The sequence below is a fragment of the Schistocerca nitens genome, chromosome 5 (assembly GCF_023898315.1).
Source record: "Schistocerca nitens isolate TAMUIC-IGC-003100 chromosome 5, iqSchNite1.1, whole genome shotgun sequence".
NCBI classification, from domain to species: domain Eukaryota; kingdom Metazoa; phylum Arthropoda; class Insecta; order Orthoptera; family Acrididae; genus Schistocerca; species Schistocerca nitens.
The window spans coordinates 382696777-382723617 of NC_064618.1; the positions used below are offsets into that span (position 1 = coordinate 382696777).

Here is a 26841-nt window from a genome sequence, read left to right on the forward strand (position 1 = left end):
CTTTTTCTGTTTCCTACCTACTAGTAATGATGACTGATGATGATGATGATGATGATGATGATGATGATGATAAAGGAAAGACTTTTTATTGAATTAAGTCAGTATCTGTCCTACTAACAAGTATTAATCAGAGTTCAAAAAGCCCCCTTTTTTTCCTTGAGAAAATTAAAAAGCTGTAAACTTGTTGGTCCAAACGCATTGGGCACCAGAAGGATTACAATAAAAAAATGAATAGCCATAAAGTCTACTTATTTACTACATAACAAGTGACAGGCAAATCCAGACCAATAAAAATCGAAAATTTAACACCTACACACCCTGTGCATTAATAAATCGTAACATACCTGTACTGGTCCCTACACAACAACTAACAAGTTGATGATTGAAATGACCTCATAAAAAGCATACAAAAATAGGAAAAATACAACAGACACATGGAAAAACAACTAATGACAAATGAAATAACCTGTTGTTAATACTTTTTTTGAGAGGGGGTGGGGGGTACTCAGAACAGCTTTTACGGAAATTGACAAAAGGCAAACAGCTAACAGTAATGAAACAGTACAAGCTACACAGATTCCTGTAACAATTGCAACATGATATCACAAGGAAAGTTGAGAGGAATTACTTTTGAGTGTAGTAGATGTTGTGATTAGTCAACTATATACACAACGTAACAGACTGGTTGATCTTATAACAACAGCATAAGTAGAATTCTGAGACTTGCCACTGAAATGAAAGTGGGGCACATATTTGAGCCCTAAAACTATAATTCACAGTCTGAAAGACTACATTTCCTCCAAACATCTTCATGCAATCCAAAATATACATTAAGGAACTTAAATGCAACACTAAGACAAGAGCAGAATTAGAAAAATGATCTGCCAGCTGTATAATACAGGTAGAGAGGGGAAAAAATGTCTAGATGAACTTCATGAAAAATGTAGCAGATTATAGTTCCGAAATTACAGATAACTGTGACAGAAAATAAAACCTCATGCACAAATGATAAACGAAGTTGGAAGTCAATATGTCAATTGCACTGTCAGCACCATAGCAGCATTAACTGACAATGAACAAAATCATGTAGGGCAAGTATGTTATGTAAAATCAATTACTGGGGTATAAATGTGTGGAAAAGGAGTCACTAAGAAGAATACAAAGCTGACCACCATTCACTGGCTGGTTTGCTGAAGTGTCTAATAAGCTGAAAGACGCATTTTTTGTATTCAGAAATGCGTTTAATAATCAAATATAAAAATGAAAAATACAACAAGGAAGATCATCAGTGAGAAACAACTGGCAATGCTTCTTTTTGTGCAGTGGTAAAATTCATTAGCACCTACATTTCCAGCACAAGTTTCTTGAGAGGATGTGATAGTTCAGCAAAGACAAAACTGCAAAATTTCGAACAAGAAATTGAGCCAGAATGAATTCTGTCAGCAATGACATAAAAAGTATCTCCTCAAATGTTTTCTTGCTTAAAAGTTGCCTATAAATAAAATGTTCTTCAATTTGAATCCACTCAGTATTAACAGAATTTTAGCAGCAACAAGGTATATTCAATTATTTCTGCACTACATCAATGATACATGTACCTGATAGATTTAATAGAGAACATATCAAACTTTGATCAAACAGTGCAAAAACAGGGCAATAGTACCTTCCCCACATAGACATATTTGTGGCTTTCAGTTTACCAATACTTCCCATTCTTTATCTACAAATTTTCTAGTTCGCAGTTCACTGATACACGATTCAACAGAACTAGATGTTAAAATATATTTTCACAGCACAAATTTTGAAACCAAAAATTTGCCATTTTTTCCATTTATCATATTTCCAGGCCTCATACATGAAGTAACATTCCAGTTTCTTATTATTATACATAATTACGTGGAGCTTTCTTGGCTCTGTAGGTGTGAGCTGCTTTACATACAACGAGACTCAATATAGCCTAAATCTGTGTACAACATAAATGCAAAATACCACATAATGTGAAACAAATATACAGTTATTCTAACAAATTTTGTCATTTTCTCAAATTTCAACTACCCTTCAATATCATAAGAATAACAAGCAGCTGATAATGCACATAATGTTTTCACTCAAACTGCCACAGTTTAACAAAACTATGTATCCATTTCATAAACACAATAAAAATTATAACAACATAATTGCTTCACTTACTACATCAAACAGGTGTACCGTCTGATTCACTACAGTCAGCGATAGTATTCGACTTGACACTTTCAGTCTCTGAGTACTTTTTACTGTCAGTTGCAAACTTTGTATCATGCATATTTTGAGCATTACACTCATTGGGCTGTCCTGTCTCTGGATGAAAGTTTATATCACCCACAGACCTTGCCCTCCCACAGTGTAAAGTGGCTTCATAAAAGCTACGGCAATGAGCACAAGAACAGTAAGGGTTTTTTGAAGGCCCTATATGATTGCCTGGTTTCTTTAGTGTACCAACAATAGTACCAAATTTCTGAGCTTTTGACAACTGATCAGTACCTGTACCTTGAACAGAAGTGAAAGGTGACACAACACTAGACTCAACTTTTAATGGAGGAGGTGAAGGAGGCTTGGACCCAAATGGACCTATTGCAATACGACGGGCAAACCTGTTTACAGATGGAGGGCCAGAATCACTTAAACTCCCAGCATCACAAATCAGGTGATTAATCCTCAATGGCAAAGTAAGTGATTTAATATCTGCACCTTCACTAGGTGTTGTAGATTTTGCTACTTTTTTAACTGTATTTTCTCTTCGGAGAGATGTTCCAGAACAGCCTCTTCCAATAAAGCTCCATGCATCACCAGTGTCATCATCATCGTCATCATCATCATTGTCTTCATCTTCTTCTGAATCATCCGAATGCTGTGATTTCCACAAGGGAAATGTCCCTTTTCCTAAATGTCTGTATAAGAACTCCTTAAATTTTTGTTGCTGATGCAGATGTTTCTTTTCAATATCAGGTGGTTGCTGAGCACTGCCTTCATCTGCCCATGCCATGGCCTTCTCCTTTATGCGAATTCGATCTGTCATATCAGCATATTCAAAACTATCACTCTGTGTCAAATAGGGGTCAAATTTGTTTACAAAACTTGAGCTGCTCACAGCTGCAGAATCAAGTTCAGTAGAAACGTCCTTCCAGGAAGTTGACATAACTGAGTCCTTGTCATCACACGAAATAGCACAACTCGATATTGTTGACCATGATGGGTCTCTTACTGTACTAGATTGCTCACTTACCAGACCAGATGCACTCTCTTTTAGAGAAGTGTATGAGCTAAGCCTGGATGGGTACTGACTACTGAGAACATCATCACTCTCATAACCCTTTGGTTCCAAACAATAGTTGACGTTGGACTTTTCTTTTAGACTTTCACTTCTTCTGGGTACCTGCTTCAAACCTTTTGGTAAAGAGAATTTACCCATTTTTGTGTGCATCACTCGAAGTTGTTCTGACTCAAAAACTGTCTGTGGTGACGATTCATCTGTTGTGTCAGCTTCTGATGATGCACTGGCATCAGCGTCTTCTGATCCAGTACAGTACACATCAATGTGCACAGTACGAGGTTTCCCTTGGCACTGCTGATTACAGTCAACATCTGGCGTGGAAGAACGGCTGCTTGTTCCTTGAGAAACTTCAGAGTACCTTCTTTGCAGCAAAGGAGATTTTCCACTTAGTCTTGCAGGTGACCTTGACAACCTCTTTGACAGCTGTTCAAAACATGTCATCATTATATATCATTTCAAATCAAAAAATTACAAAAACCATATAAAAATAATATCATATCAAGGAATATTAATTACCTTTTTCTTGTGTAGTGGCACGTCTGGAACTTGAAGATTTTCAGGTATGACATTGTGTCCAGTGTCAGTCTGTGAAGCAGCATCTTGACGTTCCTTATTAGCAGACCGTTCTGGTACTCTTGTGCAAAAATGTGTAGTAAATGTACTACTTTTCCTGTTATGACAATCTGGCACCTGATTACTGTTGCATATTTCACAATTTTCTGGTATTGTGGAGAACCCTGACGTGTAGGGTGGTCTCGCATGGTAACAAGCACGATCACCACAATGGTAATGAAAAGATTGCAATTTTTCCCCTGGATTTGCCAATACGATGCTACAAGTGCTTTTACAGCGTCTGTCATATGGATGCTGAGATGCTTTTGCTGACTGGGATGCACCACTAGACTGTCTGCTACCATCATGTTGTGATGACCGTGGTGGTGTAGTTGTGAATAAAATGTTTCCACGCTGAAATCCATAGCAAGGACGCAAGGTTGTAGATGCACTGCTTGTAGTGGTCGGTTTTTGCCATGAACAGTCCATAGACACATTGCTTCCAGAGAGCTGAGCAGTTGGAGTTTGTGCTCCATGAGAAAATGTGACTTCAGCATGAACTGACCACTCTTGCAGTACTTTGGGTGTACTCTGCATATTGAATGAGATCCATTACACTACACTTTTGACTGTTTCAATGCATTTTGCATGACTACATCATGATCAAATGGACATTTTCTCCAATTTCTTTCACCAGACATTTAACTGCAACATTTGCAGCAATATTTTTCTGGTAACGAAGTAAGAAAATAAATTACAGAAAAATGTCAACTCCCACTAATGTGTATAAAAACTGGTGTAAAGCTTATTGCTCTCTCATTTTATAACTGAGAAGGCGCAGAAATAGTGTGATAAATACACTATTCTCTGAGCTGGCAGATTGTGTTCAGTTTTAAAAAAATAACAAATTTTTCAACAAACAAGGTCAATGAATGTGACAGCTGTGCCTCAAGAAAATTTTCAAGATGGGCAAAGATGAAGTGTTGTTTTGAAACAGTTGGAGTCAATAAGATTGCACACACACCTATCAAAAATTGCCTTAGATGAAACACACACACTGTAGAACACTCATCAGTTTCACATATGAGAGCCGCCAATAGTAAGGATTGCAATCACAACACAACATACTTTCATTATCTTCAAACAGAAATATTTAACTATTCACGATCACTAGCAACAAAAATGTATCACAATAACCGTCACAACATAATAACACAAAGAGAGTGCAACAGCATCAGAAATCCTGATAGCCATCAGAGTTAAATATCGTCCACTGACATATCCTCAATCAGAAATCACACTGCAATGGCCACAGAAAATATTATTATACACGAAGTGTGCTTTAATGGCGACCATGCGGAAGAGTTCAAGTTTGTTTTGATGTGTTGCGCGGTGGCATGACCAGAGGAAGCAGCTGGCCGTATCCCTGCATCTGTGTGCAAGTCCCCCACGAAAGTGCCAGCTGGCGCCATGTCAAAAACTCCAAGCTGTAAGCCAACTACCGTAGTTTACGATTTGAGTATCTGCCTCCGGCTACATCAGCAGCGATGTTTTAAAAGAATACCAACGAAAAATGTAGAAACGGCTTCCTCATTTTTCGAGGCTACAGCGTAAAGGTGTTGGGCCGCGGCTTAGGAGCGAGCGTCGATACTACGGGAGATTGAGGGCGGCAGCCCCCTCGACTTTTGGCTGGTTACTGCCGCTGCCGCCTGCCGCTATTTCTAGACTGCCGCCCGCCCACAGACAGCCTCCAGGCACTGGCAAGTCTGCCCGCACAAGCGCAGTTACAAAACCGCATGCGCTTCGCTAGCACGCGCGCCCCTCTTCCACTGTAAAGAGCGGTGGCGACGACCAAATTTGGCCAGATATTAAAAACGCGCCGTCGCCCTCGTTCATATTAATGATTTTTCTTCATCCTCTAGGCCAGGTGACGCTAATCAGTTTTCGGATTGGTGTTTTTAACAAGACTTCTCACCGGCAAAAAAACTCTCTTGAAATCGCGATGGTTGCCTACGACTGGCCAGCGACTTGGTAATTCCATTACTGATGAGGCGAACAATCCAAGAGCCATCACCCAAGTTGCCTGAAACTTCGCTTAGTAGAAGACGGGTCAAAATAAGCGAACACGTGTCTCGGCCTACCTGTAGATACTCGAACGTTTCTGAAAAAAACGACGGTCAAAATTTTCGAGGTACTATATATGCATTTTTCGGTGCGATATCCTCAGAAATTATGGTGTCTCAGTGGTTAGCATCGCCGCTTCTTAATTTTGCGCACCGTGTTCGAACCCTGTTTTTTTTTAATTTTACTTTATTTCTATTGTTTTCATTTATCTGCCCATGTTCGTAGGAGGTTACTACCCGAACATTTCTTATCAAATTAAGAGGGTACAGGAGTGTTGTATTAACTGTAAAATTAGAAATGGTTTCACACGAAGTGTCACAAATTTATTCTATAATATACACTCCTGGAAATTGAAATAAGAACACCGTGAATTCATTGTCCCAGGAAGGGGAAACTTTATTGACACATTCCTGGGGTCAGATACATCACATGATCACACTGACAGAACCACAGGCACATAGACACAGGCAACAGAGCATGCACAATGTCGGCACTAGTACAGTGTATATCCACCTTTCGCAGCAATGCAGGCTGCTATTCTCCCATGGAGACGATCGTAGAGATGCTGGATGTAGTCCTGTGGAACGGCTTGCCATGCCATTTCCACCTGGCGCCTCAGTTGGACCAGCGTTCGTGCTGGACGTGCAGACCGCGTGAGACGACGCTTCATCCAGTCCCAAACATGCTCAATGGGGGACAGATCCGGAGATCTTGCTGGCCAGGGTAGTTGACTTGCACCTTCTAGAGCACGTTGGGTGGCACGGGATACATGCGGACGTGCATTGTCCTGTTGGAACAGCAAGTTCCCTTGCCGGTCTAGGAATGGTAGAACGATGGGTTCGATGACGGTTTGGATGTACCGTGCACTATTCAGTGTCCCCTCGACGATCACCAGTGGTGTACGGCCAGTGTAGGAGATCGCTCCCCACACCATGATGCCGGATGTTGGCCCTGTGTGCCTCGGTCGTATGCAGTCCTGCTTGTGGCGCTCACCTGCACGGCGCCAAACACGCATACGACCATCATTGGCACCAAGGCAGAAGCGACTCTCATCGCTGAAGACGACACGTCTCCATTCGTCCCTCCATTCACGCCTGTCGCGACACCACTGGAGGCGGGCTGCACGATGTTGGGGCGTGAGCGGAAGACGGCCTAACGGTGTGCGGGACCGTAGCCCAGCTTCATAGAGACGGTTGCGAATGGTCCTCGCCGATACCCCAGGAGCAACAGTGTCCCTAATTTGCTGGGAAGTGGCGGTGCGGTCCCCTACGGCACTGCGTAGGATCCTACGGTCTTGGCGTGCATCCGTGCGTCGCTGCGGTCCGGTCCCAGGTCGACGGGCACGTGCACCTTCCGCCGACCACTGGCGACAAAATCGATGTACTGTGGAGACCTCACGCCCCACGTGTTGAGCAATTCGGCGGTACGTCCACCCGGCCTCCCGCATGCCCACTATACGCCCTCGCTCAACGTCCGTCAACTGCACATACGGTTCACGTCCACGCTGTCGCGGCATGCTACCAGTGTTAAAGACTGCGATGGAGCTCCGTATGCCACGGCAAACTGGCTGACACTGACGGCGGCGGTGCACAAATGCTGCGCAGCTAGCGCCATTCGACGGCCAACACCGCGGTTCCTGGTGTGTCCGCTGTGCCGTGCGTGTGATCATTGCTTGTACAGCCCTCTCGCAGTGTCCGGAGCAAGTATGGTGGGTCTGACACACCGGTGTCAATGTGTTCTTTTTTCCATTTCCAGGAGTGTATGTGTGTATGGCATGTTGAGAGGTTACAATCGCTTTAAATTCTCATATTCTGATGTTTCATTCTCATATCAATTCTTATATTTTATTCATATGTTTATTCTTCAGAAAGATTTGGTGCTTCCCCTTGGATGATACCGAGCGTAGAAACATTCAAAACATACACATTCCAAACACCACGAGCATCACGCGAAAGTAGATTTGCCACGGGGACATATGTTCGTATGGATCTCATTCGGAAAACGTCTTTAACACTACTGAAGATTTCGCGCCTTGGCAATGATTTCGTGGCAAACCATGCATGACGGATCACATTTCTGATCATGAATCAGGAGACGCTACAGGAATTTCAGCGAAAACAATTTCAAATAATTTTCTCTTCTTTTTAAATTCATTCATCTGACATACAATTACTAGACGAATAAGGACAACTTTATATCGACATATACTGGAAAACATTCGTGCAGTAATCTTCTACAGACATGAGTATATAAATGAAAAACAAAAATAAAATCAATAATCGGGTTTCGAACTCTGTGCCACCATTCTGTTCGAGGACACAGTGCGGTACAAGGCACATGAAGTACCCGAAAAGTGTCTCGAAAACTTTGAGTGTCTTTTTTCCAGAAAAGATCGACTACCTATGTATAAGCCGAGAAATGTTTTCGCTTACCTTGACCTCTCTTCCACTGAGCGAAGTTTCTGGGAAATCGGGTTGTGGCACTTGCCGAGTTCCCTCGTAAGTTACATTAGTCTGGGTGTCACATATTTACATCACAATAAATCGTGAGAACGTGCATAGATCTTCAAAAAACGGACCACTTCTAATACTATTGTATTTCAATCACTACATCATTAAGACCACAACAGTTTCACCACCTCTTACGCCAGAAAGTTTCAAAATACATCGCTTGCACACTTCCATTGCTTATATCTGCATCTTAATGAAAAGTAAAGGTTTTCACCCGTTTAAGATAAGGCGGCATAAAAGCGGTCACAATTTCGGACTGGATTAGTATGGACAGGAAGAACGCCTTCCGGAGGAAATGTCACGGCATGTTCTTGTGAGACTTATGACAATCTGAATCGGGATTGTACTGTCTAATTTGAACCTCGAATCCTCTTGAATTAACAGTCTACTGCGCCAGTTTGCTTAACAGGGACACGAATATCATTCTAGATATTAAATGAAGTTGTTTGTCAAGTGTTCCTATTGCTGGAGAGAGATCTGCTAAATGTTGAGGAACAGCGGAAATTATCAAAATGTATACCTGGCAACTAAGTTTTGATACATGTTGTTGTTGTTAATGTTGTTGTTGTTGTCGTCTTCAGTCCTGAGACTGGTTTGATGCAGCTCTCCATGCTACTCTATCCTGTGCAAGCTCCTTCATCTCCCAGTACTTACTGCAACCTACATCCTTCTGAATCTGTTTAGTGTATTCATCTCTCGGTCTCCCTCTACGATTTTTACCCTCCACGCTGCCCTCCAATGCTAAATTTGTGATCCCTTGATGCCTCAGAACATGTCCTACCAATCGGTCCCTTCTTCTTGTCAAGTTGTGCCACAAACTTCTCTTCTCCCCAATTCTATTCAATACCTCCTCATTAGTTATGTGATCTACCCACCTAATCTTAAGTATTCTTCTGTAGCACCACATTCCGAAAGCTTCTATTCTCTTCTTGTCCAAACTATTTATCGTCCATGTTTCACTTCCATACATGGCTACACTCTATACAAATACTTTCAGAAACGACTTCCTGACACTTAAATCTATTCTCGATGTTAACAAATTTCTCTTCTTCAGAAACGATTTCCTTGCCATTGCCAGTCTACATTATATATCTTCTCTACTTCGACCATCATCAGTTATTTTGCTCCTAAAATAGCAAAACTCCTTTACTACTTTAAGTGTCTCATTTCCTAATCTAATCCCCTCAGCATCACCCGATTTATTTGACTACATTCCATTATCCTCGTTTTGCTTTTGTTGATGTTCATCTTATATCTTCCTTTCAAGACACTGTCCATTCCGTTCAACTGCTCTTCCAAGTTCTTTGCTGTCTCTGACAGAATTACAATGTCATCGGCGAACCTCAAAGTTTTTATTTCTTCTCCGTGGATTTTAATACCTACTCCAAATTTTTCTTTTGTTTCCTTTACTGCTTGCTCAATATACAGATTGAATAGCATCGGGGAGAGGCTCCAACCCTATCTCACTCCCTTCCCGACCACTGCTTCCCTTTCATGCCCCTCGACTCTTACAACTGCCATCTGGTTTCTGTACAAATTGTAAATAGCCTTTCGCTCCCTGTATTTTACCCCTGCCACCTTCAGAATTTGAAAGAGATTATTTTAGTCAATGTTGTCAAAAGCTTTCTCTAAGTTTACAAATGCTAGAAACGTAGGTTTGCCTTTCCTTAATCTAGCTTCTAAGATAAGTCGTAGGGTCAGTATTGCCTCACGTGTTCCAACATTTCTGCGGAATCCAAACCGATCTTCCCCGAGGTCGGCTTCTACCAGTTTTTCCATTCGTCTGTAAAGAATTCGCGTTAGTATTTTGCAGCTGTGATTTATTAAAGTGATAGTTCGGTAATTTTCACATCTGCCAACACCTGCTTTCTTTGGAATAGGAATTATTATATTCTTCTTGAAGTCTGAGGGTATTTCGCCTGTGTCATACATCTTGCTCACCAGATGGTAGAGTTTTGTCAGGACTGGCTCTCCCAAGGCTGTCAGTAGTTCTAATGGAATGTTTTCTACTCCCGGGGCCTTGTTTCGACTCAGGTCTTTCAGTTCTCTGTCAAACTCTTCACGCAGTATCGTATCTCCCAATTCATCTTCATCTACACCCTCTTCCATTTCCATAATATTGTCCTCAAGTACATCGCCCTTCTATAGACCCTCTATATACTCCTTCCACCTTTCTGCTTTCCCTTCTTTGCTTAGAACTGGGTTTCCATCTGAGCTCTTGATATTCATACAAGTGGCTCTCTTTTCTCCAAAGGTCTCTTTAATTTTCCTGTAGGCAGTATCTATCTTACCCCTAGTGAGATAAGCCTCTACATCCTTACATTTGTCCTCTAGCCATCCCTGCTTAGCCATTTTGCACTTCCTGTCGATGTCATTTTTGAGACGTTTGTATTCCCTTTTGCCTGCTTCATTTACTGCGTTTTTATATTTTCTCCTTTCATCAATTAATTTCAATATTTCTTCTGTTATCCAAGGATTTCTACTAGCCCTCGTCTTTTTACCTACTTGATCCTCTGCTGCCTTCACTACTTCATCCCTCAGAGCTACCCATTCTTCTTCTGCTGTATTTCCTTCCCCCATTCCTTTCAATCGTTCCCTTATGCTCTCCGTGAAACTCTGTACAACCTCGGGTTTAGTCAATTTATCCAGGTCCCATCTCCTTAAATTCCCACCTTTTTGCAGTTTCTTCAGTTTTAATCTACAGTTCATAACCAACAGATTGTGGTCAGAGTCCACATCTGCCCCTGGAAATGTCTTACAATTTAAAACCTGGTTCCTAAATCTCTGTCTTACCATTATATAATCTATCTGATACCTTCTAGTATCTCCAGGATTCTTCCATGTATACAACCTTCTTTTATGATTCTTGAACCAAGTGTTAGCTATGATTAAGTTATGTTCTGTGCAAAATTCTACCAGACGGCTTCCTCTTTCATTTCTCTCCCCCAATCCATATTCACCCACTATGTTTCCTTCTCTCCCTTTTCCTACTCTCGGATTCCAGTCACCCATGACTATTAAATTTTCGTCTCCTTTCACTACCTGAATAATTTCTTTTATCGCATCATACATTTCATCAATTTCATCATCATCTGCAGAGCTAGTTGGCATATAAACTTGTACTACTGTAGTAGGCATGGGCTTCGTGTCTATCTTGGCCACAATAATGCGTTCACTACGCTGTTTGTAGTAGCTTACCCGCACTCCTATTTTTTTTATTCATTATTAAACCTACTCCTGCATTACCCCTATTTGATTTTGTATTTATAACCCTGTATTCAGCTGACCAGAAGTCTTGTTCCTCCTGCCACCGAACTTCACTAATTCCCACTATATCTAACTTTAACCTATCCATTTCCCTTTTTAAATTTTCTAACCTACCTTCCTGATTAAGGGATCTGACATTCCACGCTCCGATACGTAGAACATCAGTTTTCTTTTTCCTGATAACGTCGTCCTCTTGAGTAGTCCCTGCCCGGAGATCCGAATGGGGGACTATTTTACTTCCGGAATATTTTACCCAAGAGGACGCCATCATCATTTAACCATACAGTAAAGCTGCATGCCCTCGGGAAAAATTACGGCTGTAGTTTCCCCTTGCTTTCAGCCGTTCGCAGTACCAGCACAGCACGGCCGTTTTGGTTAGTGTTGCAAGGCCAGATCAGTCAATCATCCAGACTGTAGCCCCTGCAACTATTGAAAAGATTGCTGCCCCTCTTCAGGAACCACACGTTTGTCTGGCCTCTCAACAGATACCCCTCCGTTGTGGTTGCACCTACGGTACGGCCATTTGTATCGCTGAGGCACGCAAGCCTCCCCACCAACGGCTAGGTCCATGGTTCATGGGGGTAGGTTTTGATACATAGAAATGCAAAACTGCGGAATTATAAAGCAAACAGGTGAAGAACTACGACTTTTCAATACTAGTCAGACATGAAGGAGGAAAAAGAAAACAGAGTATCTCCAATAAACAGAAGCAACAACAATAAACAATATCGACAAGGGAACCATACAGTTGCATAATGAAAATAGTAGTACACTTGGTTGTCCTGGGAACTACAGTACATATGCAAAGAAACTGCATGCGAAGTAATTGTTTGTTACCGGTTCTAAGAAGAAATATTTACTTCTTTGTCATATTCAGTTCGGTAGAGCCACGTAGCAATATGGGTGTAACGTCATTCAGTAAAACTATACTATTTGGTGCGATGACGTCGTTCAGTCAGGGCAAGTGAAGTTCTTTCGTTTTGCTCAAAATTATCGACCGGATGCTGGCAAGAGTAATTAACTGATCATCCAAAGTAAGAGAGTAATCAACAAGAGTACAAAGTAATATTCTTCCATGTATGAGAAAGCAGCAAATAGGCAAGCATGACGTACATGGTGTGTACAGACTTATTACTCCATAGTCGCAATTAATGTGTCAGCAGCAGAAACTTGCGATGCACATGTCCGACTGATCAATGGTCACTTTAATCTGAAGCCTGGCTTTCGGCATTTATTAGTAGCAACATCTACGATAAGTAGCAAGAATAAATGACTCTCACTTTCGTTTCCACAAAGTGTAATACTACATTACCACACACAACTATTTCCACGTGCGTCCTCAACAATCAGCAAAACGACGATTACAGCAGGCGATCATCAGCTGAGAGATAGGTTCCATCGTTCACGAGAGTGCTGCACAGAGAAATCACGCTCAGTATTCTGCAATGACCCGAATTCTATAGTGAATTAATTTCTTAGATTCACGACTCATAAGTGGATACAAAACAGACAGGCATAATTTTCACTGCACAACTGAATCTCAAGCTTTTCCTGCTTCATGGCTACTTACTATCAGTGGATCGGCGGAAGAAATTGTTATCTCGGTAGAGTATTTTGCGTTATTGCGTGTTATATGTTGTTACATTCAAATCGAAGAACATAAGCAAGATAAAGCAATTTATACAGCAGACAGCGCTTTCTAGCGGCACGTAGGAAACTACTCGTTGCCAGCAAGTGTTGAATGCTAAAACATAACAGATTATGTGACAAGACTAATCCTTACTTGGCTGAGGGGGACTTCCTTCCGTAGCTGCATCAATTACTTCGACTAAGGTTGGTTGGTTGGTTTGGGGAAGGAGACCAGACAGCGTGGTCATCGGTCTCATCGAATTACGGAAGGATGGGGAAGGAAGTCGGCCGTGCCCTTTCAGAGGAACCATCCCGGCATTTGCCTGGAGTGATTTAGGGAAATCACGGAAAACCTAAATCAGGATGGCCGGACGCGGGATTGAACCGTCGTCCTTCCGAATGCGAGTCCAGTGTCTAACCACTGCGCCACCTCGCTCGGTTACTTCGACTAAAAAGCACAGCATGTGACTTTTAAATATGCCATTTGTTCTCTGCATCACCGCGAAGCTGTTAACCGTGACGCTGTCAAATGTTTAAAAAAAATGAAATAAACTACACACATACTTGAGTTACGATTCCTAAGAAACTGGTTTTTCTGTGGACGACCAGAGAGGGAGAAAGGCGTTTTGCATCAACAGTCTATTTGACTAGAATTAACTTATATTTTTCCTTAATTTCTTTTAGGCTTCTAGTTTGAAGGTACAATAACATCAATCAGTTTCAATTAAATTTACTTTGTCCTAAACTGCTCCGATAATGCAGGGAACAGATGACTAATTAAATGAGTACAACCAGTGCAATGTTGTTTTATGGATAACTGTACTTCAGCACAATACTTATTTACATGAATAAAAATGCCAAAATCATCTCGATAACGGAAAAGCCATTAGCCTGTTTTATAAACAATAGAACTTCATGCCTAATTTTCATACGACTTGGAAAAGTCAGAATTTATGAAGGTAGCCGAGGGTTTCTCATCCTGCTGTTCTATGTGCTCTCCAATGAGACACTTCAGACTTAGGCAGTAATCGTTTAAATTTCGAATACGTACCTTTAATTGGAAAATAAGGATTATGTTTTGTACTTTCTCTAGTGGATAACAGTTTAAGAAACTAGGCATGAGATCTCTTATGAAGTCTGGCATTAACAACTGCCTAGAATAGGATAGCAGTGGAGATCATAAACCTAAGGCTTGAGAGAATAATGACAACTTTTTACGCAAGAAAGCGGCAGCTTATGTACATAAAAATATTCGGCTACCTCCCTAATGAACACAGGTACTCGAAGGATCTGGGCTTGGATGAGGGGAAGAGGCAAGTAGTGTTTTAGTTTCGCGTTGAATGACGAAATAATTTTGGGGTTCACGACAAACGACTCGGGGTGCACTTCCATTTGGTCAATATAGTTACAGCACAGAAATACTATGAGAAATATGTCTGAAAAGGCCGCGCGCATAATCACGGTTTGGGGGGGGGGGGGGTGTCTTGGTGCTTGGTTCCTATTTGAGCTAGGAACATGGGGCGAGAAGTTTTTGGTTTAGCCTGAACAAGCGCCTATTCCTTACTGTAGTTATGTTGCAGTATTAAACAAGGTTTGATGCTGATGATTGGTTAGTGGGGTGTTCAACTGCGCGGTCATCAGCGCCCGTACAAAGTCCCAATTTGTTCACAGTCCAATTTTTACACAATCCAATGTAGCCACTGTCACGAATAATGACGATGAGGATGAAGGGATGAGGCCATCCTCGTCACAAACACACAGTATCCGGGCAGAGAGAATCCCCAATCCGGCCGGGAATCGAACACGTAGTCCAGAGCCACTAGGCCACGAGCTGCGGACTAAACAAGATTTTAACGACGAATCGGTTATTGTCCCCGGGAAAATTTTGCAAATCTATTAATTTCTTTTGCAAAAGATTTCAACTGGGCTAAAATTAATATTAAGCTTTTACGAACAAAAAAAATAACACGTTTTTCTGGGAGCTTTTTGAAGAGCGCATTTCTGTAATTTAAACTTTTACGAATCGGTACAAACTTTCCAAGAAGGTAGATAAATGGATACGTCAAAACGAATTTTTATCCAATAATCTTTATCCTTTGTCTAAATAAAGTCGAGCTTACTGTGAACGGAACGCGCGGAAACTTTTAACATGGGTCAAGTAAATAAAAAATGCGTCCCTGCGGTTAAACTGAAACAAATCTTGCTTCGTTCGGATTTTACGAGCAAAAAGCAAGTTTTTGTATTTTTAACGCGCACCGAATTTTACGGGTGTGTGTGTGTGGGGGGGGGGGGGAGATAGGGTTTCCTGGAATGATTTTGTATACTTCAAACTTGTACTAATCGCTTTAAATTTTGTAAGAAGACAGACAAATACAAGTAATTAATGATCGTCATTTTTTTGTGAAAGCTTTACGCGTTGACCCTACTTTCCCTGTGCGGGTTGATTTCTTCCCCTAGGGGACCATTTCTCCTCCAAACACGCCACCTGTTACTTGTGTGTTGAGAGGTGTAATAACAAATAGACACAAATTTATGTGCTCCTACAGGGTGGGATGCGTCTGCAACAGGAAGTATCCGAGGGTGTTGATGCTTCCATCCTAGACTTTAATGACATGATGTGTCATACTGCCGTGCGACTGCTACGGTCGCAGGTTCGAATCCTGCCTCGGGCATTGCTGTGTGTGATGTCCTTAGGTTAGTTAGGTTTAAGTAGTTCTAAGTTCTAGGGGACTGATGACCACAGCAGTTGAGTCCCATAGTGCTCAGAGCCATTTTTTTTGTCATACTGCACGACATGACAAAAACCACGCTGGTTGGCACGATGGCACGTGTCATGTTATACAACATAACACCATATATTACATGATATGAGTACCAAATACTAACAAGAGAAGAAAGACGCGAATATATCAAGATGTTTTGAGTAAAATGTCTTTGAAGCTGCCAGATACGTCGAAAAGCTTGTTCCCTTCTTTTACATCCCTAACTCCGTTCAGGACATATTCGCCTTTTTGTGCTATGATTGAAACATTTTTTTTATTTGCTCTACATGTGTTCTAACTTTCTCTAAATCGATATTAAATTCGTACAATTTCGTCATATGGGTATTTTCTTTCCTTAATACGCAAATTCTTTATTATTTGTGAGAACGTTCCAACCTCTGTATGAGATTTATGTAGTTCTTACAGACTCTTTAAATGGGGGAAACTACACCATATTACACCATAAGGGTTTATATTATCACCAATAATTTCTTCAGTTGGCGATTCACTGGTTGACCTTTACGCTTACATTACAAACGGTTGTCAAAGCTGTTCCAGAATCATTCGTGAGCAACTGAATTAGACACTACCCCCACTCGTCCTGATGACAACGGCGACACATCGTGGTGTAGAATCGAGAGTATATGAGACAGAATGGGTCAGTCTGAACTTTCAGGTGAGTAACTTATTGTAGCACACTCGCGTTAAGATTAATGAAGGCGTAAGTGATGAAATCAAAGAAACGACAATGAGTGCCTTTAATCGAGTTCGAACAGGTGTTTGAATAATTTACAATACTGATCGCTGATGAACTGTTATTGATGAGACGAAAAATATTCAAAGTCGAGACGTGAACGAAAATAAATGAGATGTGTGAGTTCGGCTGGTGACTTCGGGGGACGAGTCTGAATGCTAAGAGAAAAGAAATTCCTGTCTAAAGATTAGCATGCTTTGTTGTGTACGAGTAAACATGATCAGAAAAGGTGTGCCGATGAATAAAGCTGTAAAGGCGCCCGCCACCGATGTTGTTTACTGAGTTTCTGAGAAGTAGAGCAACACGTGTCCCAGTTTACTGTAAGACACACGACGGACGCTTCGTCCTCTACAAATATCCAACTGCTACAAGAACCATTCCTACACGTGAAAGCTACCTACAAAGCAGCGACAATAATTTTTGGATAGAAGTAGGTTGCATTACGGGTTCACCATCCACAAGCTGTCTGAAAAGGGTAACTACGAGAAGCGTACTAAGAGTCATATCCAGTTCCCAGTTAAGTACTGGAAACACCTTCCACTACTGAAGCGATGCAGTGAGCGGTTTAATAATACCATCTAACATTTTACCTTCAATCTTTAAAATGTAGTTTAATGCAAGGGACTTAGGGGTAAGATCATGCGGTCAAGGAAAACCTGCCAATATCTACTTAAACTTTTATTGTATTTTTATACAGAAATTTGTCATTTACGTCCCTATTAATCATTGTAAGAATAGATGCATTTTTACTACTAAGAAAGACACAATAACAGCGAGAGTAAAACCGCACTGAATGCATATTCTTAAGCGCACAAGCATGTAAGATTATGTATTCAGTAGGGCAAGAGTTTGCACGTTGAATTCTTCAGAACTGGTCACAGAAACAACATCCTACACCTTAACTGTATAGTCTTTATGCTGCCATTCTTTTACATTTGTCACACTGTGTCCAGCCATCTTAAAAATAACGTCTGCACCCTGAGAAAAATTTTTTTTTCCCTCTTCATAATCAGTTTTCTGAGGAGCTATGAGCAATTTTAATTTGTCAGAAAGATGTTTTCCTTGGCCAAGAAGAGCCAGTTTCCTTTTTCTCTATTTCCTCCGATTTTCCTCCTCCTCCTTATCCTTTAGTTTGTGCTCGAGAGCACTTTTCTACGGTGATGGGCACAAGAATTTAGTTTTTTTTTTTTGTCCTCTTCTTTCTGTCAACCGATCATTATTTGGGCATATATCAGAAATAGGAGCGGGCGCATGCAGCACTGACTTCTAACACTCTTGTAGAAGTTCCACACTTTAGGTGTGTACTCTCAGGCGACGCGTACTCATCACCGAACTTATCTTACACATATCTGACACATTGCCTGGCAAAATGTCAGATAACCAAACAGGCGATGGCCGAACAACGCAATACAAATGCCACCAAGCAATACCGTACGTAAAAAAGTGGTCGTATAAGTCTCAAAGATCACACACATTAATTTTATTCTGAGTTATTTTTAATGCAAAATGAATTCAGCTGTATCTGTTCCTTTGCGGTAACTTTCGGGGTGTTCTTGGAATTTTACTTTTTCTATAACATTTTATCAGGCACTCAATTTTCTTTTCTCCGTGTCAAACTGCACTTCACTCTGGGACATAATCCTACAATTTTTGGACCAGATCGATTTCTTGTTTATATTTCCACATTATTTACTTCGGAGTAAATGTTTTATGTAACAATTTGATGTTTACAATAAAGTTTAACTTATTATAGGAAGCAAGCAAGAAAGAAGTTTTTTACCAACACCAGCTATTTTGTAGTGTGTTTGGCATTTTACAAAAACTGAACAAGAGAACACTGCAATCTTATTTTGTAGAAAATCAGACAGCTTCAGGATGATCTTTTGCAAGAAAACTGCACTGCAATCTCTCTGTAACGAAATCCTACGCACCTATTATACTGAAAAGCATAATACTGTGTTTATTGAAGAGTCTTACTGTACTATTATTGTAGAACAAACACAATATTGTGCTTTTCTTTTATAAATATGAAGTAGTTCTAACAAGGAGCGACGGAAAAATAACAAAATCAGACACTTATACATGTCGTGCAGCACCATGGTTCGGGGCCTTCAGCTTGTAGTAAATAAACAAGTAAGCAAATCTAACGATATTCAAAGGTAAATGGTATTAAAAGTAGGTGCTGTAACTCTGTCGAATATACGTATTTGCCCAATCTTCCAGCTGATAGAACTGACTAAGGAGCTATGACGCAGAATAACTCTTCCGAAAGTAGATTGGGCTTGACTGAACTAAATATATCATGTTAACTGCTCTGCTTCCTAACAACATTACCAAGCAGTTCATTGTGAAACATCAACCCTTACCAAGCTGTTCAACTACGGAACGTTTTCCACGCTACCCTACTACAACTGGAACTCTATTGAAATTAAAACATGAAAACCTCTAACAAGGGGAGGCCGCCAATTGTGAAATTCAGATTCGATTCATACTGCGCATAATAAAAGCTCGTGGCCAGAGGTGTGATGTGGCAAAGCACCAAGATGCACTTCTCAGCCGCTGTCGAGAAAATCGACAGTTAAAAGAAACCGTTGCGGTGAAATACTCTCTACGATTAATAATTTTCTACAACGCCGTGGCGCAGCGGTAAGCGCTCGGGTTCGTAATCCGAAGGTCGCCGGATCGAATCTCGCGCCATGCAACCCTTTTTTTTAGTATTTGTTTTTTGTAATTCATATATATATATATATATATATATATATATATATATATATATATATATATATATATATATAAAATTCCTGGCAATCAGTTGCAACAATTATGCATATAATAAGTTGTTGAAAGTCGTTTGTCGTGGAAAAACTGGCGACTTCCAACATCATTATGTTTTCCGCAAACAAAGTTGTATTTCACAAATGTTATTAATTGTCTTCATAATGTTAACCACGTATAGTTAACGGAAGACGTAGAAACGGTATTGCGAAACGAATACGTATGGCGTAAGTCAAACGTTCGAATTGGAAAAGAGACCCCACGAACACAAATTTGCTGCGGCAGGAATGAAATATAAACTCCGTTACTCGCTCGTTACACTTGAAGGACAGATGTTGAATGGGCCGAAACGAGCCGCCGCGTAACAGCGTAGTTGCCTGTTAACTTCGAAAGAAGGTAGATGCGGTCCCTAGCGCAACTTACATCGTCGAAAATCAGTGCGGACGGGAGAGCTTTGGTACACCCTGTTAAACAAACGGAAAAATGGAGGCGGTACAATTGGAGAACGATCCGCCTTCACCAACATGCATAAGCAATTCATTAACTGTTTATATATTTTTGAATTACAAAAAACTAATAATAATAAAAAAATTGCATGGCGCGAGATTCGATCCGGCGACCTTCGGATTACGAACCCGAGCGCTTACCGCTGCGCCACGGCGTTGTAGAAAATTATTAATCGTAGAGAGTATTTCACCGCAACGGTTTCTTTTAACTGTCGATTTTCTCGACAACGGCTGAGAAGTGCATCTTGGTGCTTTGCCACATTACACCTCTGGCCATGAGCTTTTATTATGCGCAGTATGAATCGAATCTGAATTTCGCAATTGGTGGCCTCCCCTTGTAAGACAAATTCACAAACAAACGCTTGGTTAGAACAAAACGAAATATCGTATAAGTAGCACAGTTTTACAGTTTAACATTCGGTCGTGATGCTCTGAAGCATTTACCGGAACAAATTTTTTGTCGTTTGTAGTTAAGCCGACCATTAAATTTTTGAGAACTAATGACCGTTTTGCATACTCAGAAATAGTTCTGAAGTGTGTGCACGGCATAAGACCTCGACAAATGGGCAAATGCTTAAGAAATGACCAGCAGTATTTTGGATTCGGTTGTGGAAGTCTGACTGGGATAGCATACGACCAGCGGATATATGATCTTTTGGCCAGAAAATCGTGTTCTGAGTATAATCTTGACACTACTGAATGCAATGCTTAAGCTCTGTCCAGGGCGGAAAACGTTAACTAAAAAGCAGCAGATTTTGTGAACAGCAATCCTGAGCTGGCGCGCTAATCGAAAAGTCATTATCAATCATGTCAGGACAGTATTTGATTTAAAAGTGACTTCGCGCGATATTGTCAATTTCGTTGCTAAAAAACGCAAAGTGTCTTAGTTAAGCAATGTAAAGCAAGATGCTAATATTTTGGAAGGCACCAAGAAATACCACCTAGGTGCGTGCGTTAACTATAAATATTTTATATTCACTCAAAAACAACGGAAGCCAGCTATGACGAAGATGATCACTTGCGTTAATGATTACAGTATAGTATTAATCTACAACTGACTTTAAAGAGTACCGAGAAATAAATGTCAGAAAATATAATTTTTCAGAATTTCACAATCTAAATGTGAATGAACTTTTTGAAGTGTCCCTCAAGAAGTTTGTTGCTCAAATTAAAAAGGAGAAACTTTGGTAGGCAGTGGCTTTCTTTAGTCTTCTACAGTAGAAGCAACTGAACGCTTCGTATATGTTCCGACAGTATTACTACGGCGTCCAATCGCTACTTCTTGGACTCCTCAAACTTTCTAAAAGAATAATTAATAATTGTACTGATAAATTATTTTTGTAGGTTTTTAAAAACGTTTTTACAGCGTTACCACTTAAGGGTGGCGTTTTTACCACGTGATCTAATTTCAGAACCAGAATTGTTTCAAGAAACTCCTACCACGGTGTAACTTGAAACACCCGTTATTTTTCCATTTTTAACAGAAAGTATTGACCTGAATTGTTATTACCTATTGGAAATTTCTATTGGGAGCATGCCTCAAAGTTTGGAATACGTTTTATGGTTCAAACGGCTCTGAGCACTATGGGTCTTAAATGCTGAGTTCATCAGTCCCCTAGAACTTACAACTACTTAAACCTTACTAACCTAAGGACATCGCACACATCCATGCCCGAGGCTGGATTCGAACCTGCGACGGTAGCGGTCGCGCGATTCCAGACTGTAACGCCTAGAACCGCTCGGTCACTCCGGCCGGCAATACGTTTTATTGTGTTTCTGTTTATTGTTGCGATGCGGGCGGCTTCAAAATTAGAAATTGTTTTCAAGTAACCCCCAAAGACAGTAAATTGTTTTTCTTTATGTATACATGGTTAAATACAAGGGATAGGCACAATAATGTGAACAGTGGTAGTAATGGGATGGTTGTGTTTGACGGTCAACAACGCAGACAAGGCACGTGTCGCGCTGGACTGTGCATGTTCAGTACCGACTAGCATCTATCGACACTGTCCGTCGAGAACTCCATAAAGCTAATGTTCATGGACGAGCTGCTATACCGAAACCTCTAGTGACGACAACTAACGCAAAGATGAGTAAAAGATGGTGTCAGGAACATAAAATCCTGGACGGCTGATCGGTGGAAACACGTCATATGGTCCGCCGAGTCAACGTTTTCGTTATGTCCAACATCGGGCCGTGAGGAGAACGCCACAAGAAGCCTACAATCCTGATTCACGCTTCTTCTAAATAGAGTTAATTAAGCGATAAGGAATAAGAGTACTGTAATGTGTAAAGCACTGTCGCCAGAACCGAATTTACATGTCACGTTGCGTGCATTATAATCGAGAACGCTCGGCATGCTAGAGGATGCAGTTTTAGTTGTTGATGACGTTGTTTCATTAACACCAATAATTGTTACATTAACAATAACGCAAAAATTATTCGAAGGAGACCGCATTAAGAAGAGAATGGTTTGCAAACTACTCTGTTCAAAATAGATCTGTACAGTACAATATTACAAAATTCAAATACATGCGAATGGGGAGCACTGCTGCGCCGTTTTAAATAGATGGATATTGAATAAAGAGTGTACTTTCTTAATTTGTATAGCATTCCCTCCTGACAACAATATTTCTTAACAAAGAGTCAGCCAACTCGAACGATGGGATTTTAATCTTGTAGACGAGAGCATTTCCACAGCTAGAATTACACTTGCTTGTATTTTTCTTAATTCACTTGTATATGTGCTCCTAATTCAATAAATTGTTACCTTCAGCTCAGATATTTTCAAACCATCTATGTTCTGATCGCACATGATGGTCTCAGGAGCAGCAATATGTTTTGTAATCAGCATCACTGAAATCCCACAAACATCTACGCAAAGCATAGATATCCAAAAAGCGAACGTTGTTCTCCGTTCCCCACTCCATATTTCAGTTTGTCTACACTCTATGAACACACGTAACCTCAAAACTCATGCAACTAGTGACGCCAAAGTAGGAACACGCCGAAAGTGTTCAGTTTCATCAACAAGTTTCGCAACCGCGCGATGCGCATGCGCAGTGGCCGATAGTGCAGTTGCTTGTAATCTAGTGTCGTCCTGTAAACCAGGCTTTACAAACAGGTTCAAGAGGCCTACAGGGAGTCTGCCACATCTTACTCGCAAGTTTCCAGATGGCTAAAACAATTTAACGTACGTCTGGACGGCCGTCAACAAATTTTGGACGGCCGTCAACAAGTTCAACGCCCGACAACGTGACCCGTACGCGTGCGTTACTAAATGCCGACAGAATTGTGTGTTTCGGTGTCTAGCGGAAGGGCTAAACATGTCATATCGGATTGTGTTTAATATAGTCATTGATGATTTGAACATGCGAAAGGTGTGTGCCAAATTGGTGTCAAAAGTACTGGATGGCGACCAGAAGCGCAACCGTTTGGAGACCGCGACAGAACTTGTGGAACAGCTGGAAAGAGACCAGGTTTTTTAGACAATGTCATCAACGGCGATGAGACATTTGTTTCTGGATTCGACTCAGAAACGAAACGCCAAAGCTCAGAGCGGCACACACAAACGTTTCCAAGCTAAAGAAAGCAAGAATGCGCATCGGAGTTCGTACCGCAAGGAACGACAGCCTACTACCAAGGATTGTTAAAAAGACTAGCAGATGGTGTTGCCCGCACAAGGCATGTGCACACGTCAATGTATGCGCTGCCGCGCCGTGCCACTCTGCTCCTGTTGATTCGGTAGTTCCCAGCGAAGCGCAACTTGGCAAAGATGCCGCATCAACCGACGTTCGCGGACGCGGACTTGTCCTCATTTTCTACGTTTAATGTAGCGGCCGCATACATTTTTGCGGTTTCTTCTAATGTTCGCTAGTTTTGGTAATGAAGATCTTTTGATTTCTGTTTCCATCTCGTATCTTCAACAATTAACGTACCTTTTACTTTAGCCGCTTAATTACATTATTTGTTATTAGTATAAAATCTATCCGTTACTTTTCAGAAAACTCAAAATATCGATTTATATCGCGTACAAATTATGTTTCTATCCTTTTAGCTTCGAGATAGCTGCTTCCACAATACTAGTATCTACGGTCATAGAATGTCCAAGTGCCCACTGTTTTAGTGTGATACATGTGTTTTTAGCGAACCTGTTCATCATTCAGCTGCATCTTTTCTTTCCGTATTCAACTTAGTGGGGGAAGTTTCGTGATTTTGAAAATACAGTTTATAGTACAGAAATATAGTTCAGTTTTGTAAGTAAAGTCTTATTCACGCGTATCTAAACAATGCTTGTTGATCATTCTTTGTTTCACTTTAAGACAATTTCTCGTCATGCCAAGGAGGAAGTTTGCTTAATCTACAATAAGGACCAAAGCTACATACAGCGATTGTTAAAAATATTCTCGTACCACACTCCATGTCTGAATGCACAAAAAATGCAAGAAGTTTCATTTTAGGTATAGGCATCAGATACATCGAACCACAAGACTCTTTTAGTTGTTCAGTACTTTCTGAAACCTTTAACAGAAGCTGTTGAAGTTTGATTCACAGAATAACGAAACATCGGGGACAAATTGAAAAGTTTTGTCTAGACACTTAAGTCAACTGCAAATTCCATTAATCGCTTTTTGTAGACAATATTAATACCAACTTTGGACGGCTTCATCGACGCGGCCAGCGGAAAGTGTTGCACCAAATTAAAGAACAACTAGGGAAAAATATAGAAAGAATTGGATGGCCTGCAAATATTCTCCACAACACTATATCAAGTGCTGCTGGAGCCTCAACTGTCGACATTGAAATAATCGCCTTGACACGGTTAAAGGCAGAGAAGCCGAAAGAGCTCTCCTTATACGTTGATGTCAATCATCAGAATCTCATATCTCACTCAAAAAGAAGATGGCTGTCGTTAACAGGCGCGGTTGCGAGAATTATTAAGCTTTGGATTTCATTACAAGAATTTTTTTACGCCACAGACTGGCCACCTATAATAATTTCTGATTTTTTCGGTATTCCCATCAGATATTTCTGCAGTCAAACTTGGCTATATATATATATTCACATTCAAGAATGTGAACCCTAACCAAGAAATAATTTCATTTCGAAATTTGGGGAAGAGACAATGGCTTTATGTGCCAGAAAATTTGATTTATTTTGGAAATTGGCCATTTCTTTTAATAAATATAAAGTATTTGACTGGATGAAGTTATCTGAAACCACAGATAGGGGGATGATTGAAAACACTATTCTATACCTGATTAAAAGTGGTATTAAGATTTAAGACGACAATTGTTTTCAGGAATACATGTGTCTGCACAGCTTTTTAGAAACTAAGCATGACTAGGAAGAACGAAAGTCTCAACATTCCGTGGAAGAAAGATGGATTTATTTTCGTCAGGAAAACGAAAATCCTGAACGCAAATGCCAACCGCTAAAATTATGCGAGTATTACTCCCGCACACAACGCCACTGTGGAAGAGTATTTTCGCTGATGTCGGCCGAGTTGACTGATGAAACAAATCGACTGCTGCCAGGGACTATGGGCTCAATCTCAGAGTGCCAGTTGAACTACAAGCTGACATGTATGAATTTTCATATACACATAAAAGGGAAAACTGGTGCAATCTCCCGAAAAATGGCTCTAAGCACTATGGGAATTAACGTCTGAGGTCATCACATCAGTCCCCTGGACTTAGAACTACTTAAACCTAACTAAACTAAGGACAGCATACACATCCATGCCCGAGGCAGGATTCGAACCTGCGACCGTAGCAACCGCGCGGTTCCGAACTGAAGCGCCTAGAACCGCTTTGCCACAGCGGCCGGCTGCAATCTCCCGAAAAATATGGTGTACCAACTACTTCTTCCGCAACAAGTTCGATGTAACTGTGTTCTAAATAAAATTTAATTATATGAAATAACATGTTTACTTCATTTTTTACAGCCCCATCTCAAGAGTATCACGACGAGGTCACAGATAGATATAGCAACCATATTCATGTCACTTGACAGATGGAAATGAAGGGTGCAGAAAAGGAAGGGACTAGTCAGTAATTTGACCTTTCTGGCGCCCTACAAGAAACGAGTATGGGATCAATCTATTATTCCACGAAGTTGTTTTCAAAGTACTTTTATGCAAGATCAGCCAGTTGTATCATTAAAAAATTATGTTACATTATTCAAACGGACATACAAATTTTATTCTGCAGCAACTACTCTCAAACTTCCAAATGACGTAAGACCGATGGGCCACTGCATTTCCGATACGTAAAAAAGCTACAGGTTTGTTGTTGAATCTGGTGTTTTATAAATTATAATTGCAAATCAAACGTAAGTGGAAAAAGTTAATGTGACTTGAGATGAGGTACTTTTTTGGTTATCTTCTATAGTTGCGTTGTTTGGCCTGCGTGGAAAGAACACTGCATCATCTGGATGACTAGACAAGCGGTTATGATATTTATTTCCCAAGTGGTTCATTTTTTAACGCGAAACTTCACAGAGGTAAGTTGAAGGAAATAATGTTAAAATAAACTGTGCACAATCTTGTAAATTTAAATGTTTATAATCGATAGGTATGCACCTCCAATACTCAATGTAGTTCCGCTATCAGTATGGCGTATGAACTGAGCTTTAAGCAGTGAATCATGTT

General features: G+C 40.7%; 2 protein-coding genes across 4 annotated transcripts in view; both read right to left on the reverse strand.

Annotated features, from left to right (window-relative positions):
- The window catches only part of LOC126259308 (serine/threonine-protein kinase N), a 350492-nt gene that overhangs the window by 130353 nt on the left and 193298 nt on the right, over positions 1-26841 (reverse strand). The gene's annotated exons all lie outside the window — the stretch shown is intronic.
- On the reverse strand, positions 1541-5575 carry LOC126259310 (uncharacterized). Its single transcript, XM_049955987.1, has 2 exons — positions 3827-5575; positions 1541-3733 (listed from the first exon to the last, which is right to left on the reverse strand). Exons 1-2 carry the CDS (start codon positions 4457-4459, stop codon positions 2195-2197), a joined length of 2172 nt encoding a protein of 723 aa, XP_049811944.1. The 5' UTR covers positions 4460-5575; the 3' UTR covers positions 1541-2194.

Coding starts and splice junctions, on each gene's coding strand:
- LOC126259310 (XM_049955987.1), bottom strand. CDS start 4,459: ATGCAGAGTACACCCAAAGTACTGCAAGAGTGGTCAGTTCATGCTGAA. Junction 3,734..3,826: donor TGCCACTACACAAGAAAAAG/GTAATTAATATT, acceptor TGTTTTGAACAG/CTGTCAAAGAGGTTGTCAAG.